The 3,634-nt window shown below is 38.0% G+C and overlaps 1 protein-coding gene across 2 annotated transcripts; it reads left to right on the forward strand.

Moving 5' to 3' along the window:
* The first annotated feature begins 176 nt into the window (after nucleotides 1–176).
* Nucleotides 177–3,184, forward strand: LOC135838695 (heterogeneous nuclear ribonucleoprotein A1, A2/B1 homolog). Of its 2 annotated transcripts, none has more exons than XM_065354440.1 (8): nucleotides 177–457; nucleotides 605–741; nucleotides 821–941; nucleotides 1,023–1,233; nucleotides 1,313–1,444; nucleotides 1,513–1,764; nucleotides 1,856–2,009; nucleotides 2,762–3,184. In XM_065354440.1, the coding sequence occupies exons 1-7, from the start codon at nucleotides 413–415 to the stop codon at nucleotides 1,978–1,980; spliced, it is 1,023 nt and encodes a 340-aa protein (XP_065210512.1). In that variant the 5' UTR covers nucleotides 177–412; the 3' UTR covers nucleotides 1,981–2,009; nucleotides 2,762–3,184. The 2 variants fall into 2 exon arrangements, with proteins under 2 accessions (XP_065210512.1, XP_065210502.1); XM_065354430.1 differs by lacking the exon at nucleotides 2,762–3,184 and adding an exon at nucleotides 2,350–2,716.
* The last annotated feature ends 450 nt before the right edge of the window (nucleotides 3,185–3,634 follow it).

Raw genomic sequence — 3,634 nt, forward strand, 5'->3', positions numbered from 1 at the left:
AACGAATATAAAAATAAAATGGATGGAATCATGAATTATTAGTTCTGGAACTGGAAGGTAGCGTTTAGCATCCTCCACCCCGCTGCTGTCCTAAGCTGTGGCAGTTTTCGATCCAGTTTCACGTTGACATCAGTGGAAACAGCCGGATTGGTTGTGAACTCTGCAAACTGCAATACATGTTTTTCATCCACCATTTTCATCCGGTAGTTTACAGTTTGACTCATAATTTTATTGTTTTACTTCGCTTTTTTTGCTATAATTAATTAATATCGCGTGCTTTTCATCAATACTCGATAGATTTAAGAAGATTGAACGCGGCTACGTTAGTTTAATAATGTTTTAAATTCACCGGCCATTCGTAATCTACATTTTGTTGTTTACTTATTTTAAATTTCAACTCGACTGCTAGAAAATGGTGAAGACTGAACCGGGCTTGAATGAGAATCAGAATAACGCGGTGAGTTTGTGTAGAAATATCCTTAATTCTATTATTGCTCATCTTACGACATTCTGAGTATTTGAAAAATGAAAACTGTAGTAGTATGTTGATGTTCGATGGGGTGAATCGATTCGAGGCTTGGTTAATAATTTACTCAAATTTCAGATGGAGCCGGAGTACATGAGGAAGCTGTTTATCGGCGGATTAGATCTGAAAACCAGTGCCGAAGATCTGAAAGCGTATTTCGAGAAATTTGGCGAAATCGTAGACGTGGTTGTTATGAAAGATCCAAAATCTAAGAAGTAAATAGCTTAGAATAGGCTTTGGTTTGAAATGAATAATGTAGTTATATTCGTGAAACTAATTGGACGATATTTACAGATCGCGTGGTTTCGGTTTCGTGACTTATTCGAAGATGAGTATGCTCGATGATGCTCAGACTAACAGACCTCATGAAATAAATGGCCGAACCGTCGAACCGAAAAGAGCAGTTCCTCGTAATGTAAGTTGCATCATCTTTGTACGTTGAATTGAAATCAGTTCGACGTTATTTTATTATTTATACGTGTGTTTATTTCAACAGGAAATCCATAATCCCGAAGCCAACAGCACCGTTAAGAAGTTATTCGTCGCTGGTATTAAAGACGATGTGAGCGAAGACAACATGAGAGAATATTTTACCCAATACGGTAACGTTGTATCTGTTGTAATCGTGACCGAAAAAGACACCGGTAAAAAACGAGGCTTCGGTTTTGTCGAATTCGACGACTACGATCCAGTTGATAAAATATGCTGTGAGTAGCCAAGTTTTCGATGCGAAACTTACGACAGAGGGTATTATTATTAATTAATACGATCGAATGATGATTTCAGTGGAAGGTTCGCATACTTTGAATGGTAAACGAGTCGATGTGAAGAAAGCTCTGAGTAGAGATTCCGCCGGACGTGTAATTGCTCCTAAACCAAACGCACCTCGCGATAACTGGAACGGAAACAGAAGCTGGGGTAAGCTTTTCACAAGTTCGTAACCCTTCACGTAATTTATTTTATTCATTTCTGTTTCTCTCGCTCAGGCGGTGGAGCCGGTGGCAATGATTTCAGAGGAGGTCCGGGTAACAATGATTTCCGAGGTGGCCCCGGTAATGACTTCGGCGGCGGTCCTAGAAGTAACTGGATAGATAACGATTTCCAATCGCAAGATTACGGCGGTGGCGGCGGAGGATATCAATCCTTCGGCGGTCCCGGCGGTGGAGCTAATGCTGGCGGTGGCCCTATGAGAAAAGGACCCAACTTTGGAGCTAGATCAGGACCTTACAATAATGGTGGTTAGTTGAGCAATTGTTTTGTTTCTCACTCGATTTGATGGTGTATTTTGCACTGGAATTTATGTGTTTTAATTTGGGTTGTGTGATGTAGGTGGTGCACCTATGGGTGGTAGAGGTGGTAGAGGTGGTCCTCGCGGTGGAATTGGCGGTCCTCGAGGAATGGGTTCGGGTCGTGGTAGGGGTGGCGGTCCCCCTCGACGAGGTGGCAAATATTAAACGTACACGGTTACTTGAACCGTGCCAAGGTAATTTAGCTTCGTTGTTTGCTTCTTGAATTAAGCTAGTTTTTGGTTTTTTTTGTGTTTGTGTTTTTTTTTTAAATTTCGGTCGTATCATTTTTAGACGACTATCTCATTGTTATGAGAGTATATTCCCGATTAATGAAACGATGAGATAGGTTTTAATTTTCTAATCTCCTTCGTTGTGTTATCGAAATTACTTTTTTTTCTCTCGAAATATCGATATTTTTTTATTTACGTTTTGTTTTCTACTTATTTTACTATGTTAAGTATTCATTTAATTGATCTATATAATCTATATAGGTTTGTTTCTTGTTCTTACGAATTATTGTTTCTATGATAACAGGTTCAGGTAGTGGTCGCGGTAGGTTTTAGTCAGGAATTCAAACGAAAAACTCAGGCTCTTAACAGAATACATGGCGTATAGGCAGTGCCTTTGTACATTGAGTAATCTTACAAGCTTTCAGGAATCATAGCGTGAAGTCTTACTCCTTAATTCGCTCAAAAAATCTTCGCATTTTTGTGTACATACTTAAACTATGTTCCTTTTCTCTGTTCAAGTGTAATCTGCTGTCTTTTGAAAAAAAAAAAAAAATCATTTTATAAGTTCAACGCCAGCTACTAAGCTGCTGGCAGCTACTTTGTGTGTGTTTAGAATGTTTATACTTTTTTTTTTCTTTTCCCTCAGTAATAAGAAAAAACTACTATATGTATTGGTTTTATTTTATTTTCACGTGTGTATATTTTTTTCATTACAGATTTTACACTCAGGTAAGATGGCGCTGATTTGTGAATGTACAAAGTCAAGTATTCCGATCAGAACCGATCATAATTTGTACGTTATTATTCGTTCATGTGTTACGAATTTTTATTTTCTTGATGACAAGTACTCTTGTAATGTGGTTATTCGAGAGTTAGTTTGTAATTGCCTGCGGTTCTACTTATTTACTCCTTTATGGGAAGCAACTGGAAAGCTAAAGATACTGAATTGTCGTAGTTGAATTGATTGTTGATGCTGAAAAATTATTATCGAGTGGTTCGAATCTGAAATCACTGGCTTGGTCAAGGGGTAGAATGGGAATTGCATTATTGTGTTTTATTGCTTTTGATTGATTTAAATGTATGTGCTATTGATTGAATAGAAATGGCGAAGTTTTGAAACACCTCGTATTCATATTGTTGCTACTGTTCTTGGTTGGTATTTTACTCTGGAATATTTCAAAGTTTGATTAGTGTTATGATCAAGTATATTGAAATGAATAAAAAGACGCTAAGAAAAAGGAAGAGTGTTGAACTTAGTACTTAGTAGACGTTGGATCTGGTGGGCTCGTACGTTCGAGGATTTGGTTGGAAAAAAATTCACCGGAAAGCTGGGTTGAGTATGAGTTCATTGACCTTTTCGTGTCGTTATGATCTGTGGAACTGGAAATTCCAGCCGAAATAATTTGCCTACCGAATATTCCTATTTAATGTCAAAAATGACGTCGATTCGATCGATTGTCGTCGTCGCATCATTTTGTTTTCAATCACGGTAATACGTCCGAAAGCCCAAAATATTTTATCGAATTTGCAGTCACGTGGGTTTTTGTTTCGCTTCTCGTACTTTTTATCTGTGCTGCCAACGAGTTTAA

Source organism: Planococcus citri, chromosome 1, assembly GCF_950023065.1.
Source record: "Planococcus citri chromosome 1, ihPlaCitr1.1, whole genome shotgun sequence".
Classification (NCBI taxonomy): domain Eukaryota; kingdom Metazoa; phylum Arthropoda; class Insecta; order Hemiptera; family Pseudococcidae; genus Planococcus; species Planococcus citri.

Excerpts from the sequence above, each read along its gene's own strand:
- LOC135838695 (XM_065354440.1), top strand. The coding sequence starts at position 413 with ATGGTGAAGACTGAACCGGGCTTGAATGAGAATCAGAATAACGCG. Across the intron at positions 942-1,022 it reads AAAGAGCAGTTCCTCGTAAT|GAAATCCATAATCCCGAAGC; the intron begins GTAAGTTGCATC and ends TTATTTCAACAG. Across the intron at positions 1,234-1,312 it reads TCCAGTTGATAAAATATGCT|TGGAAGGTTCGCATACTTTG; the intron begins GTGAGTAGCCAA and ends TGATGATTTCAG.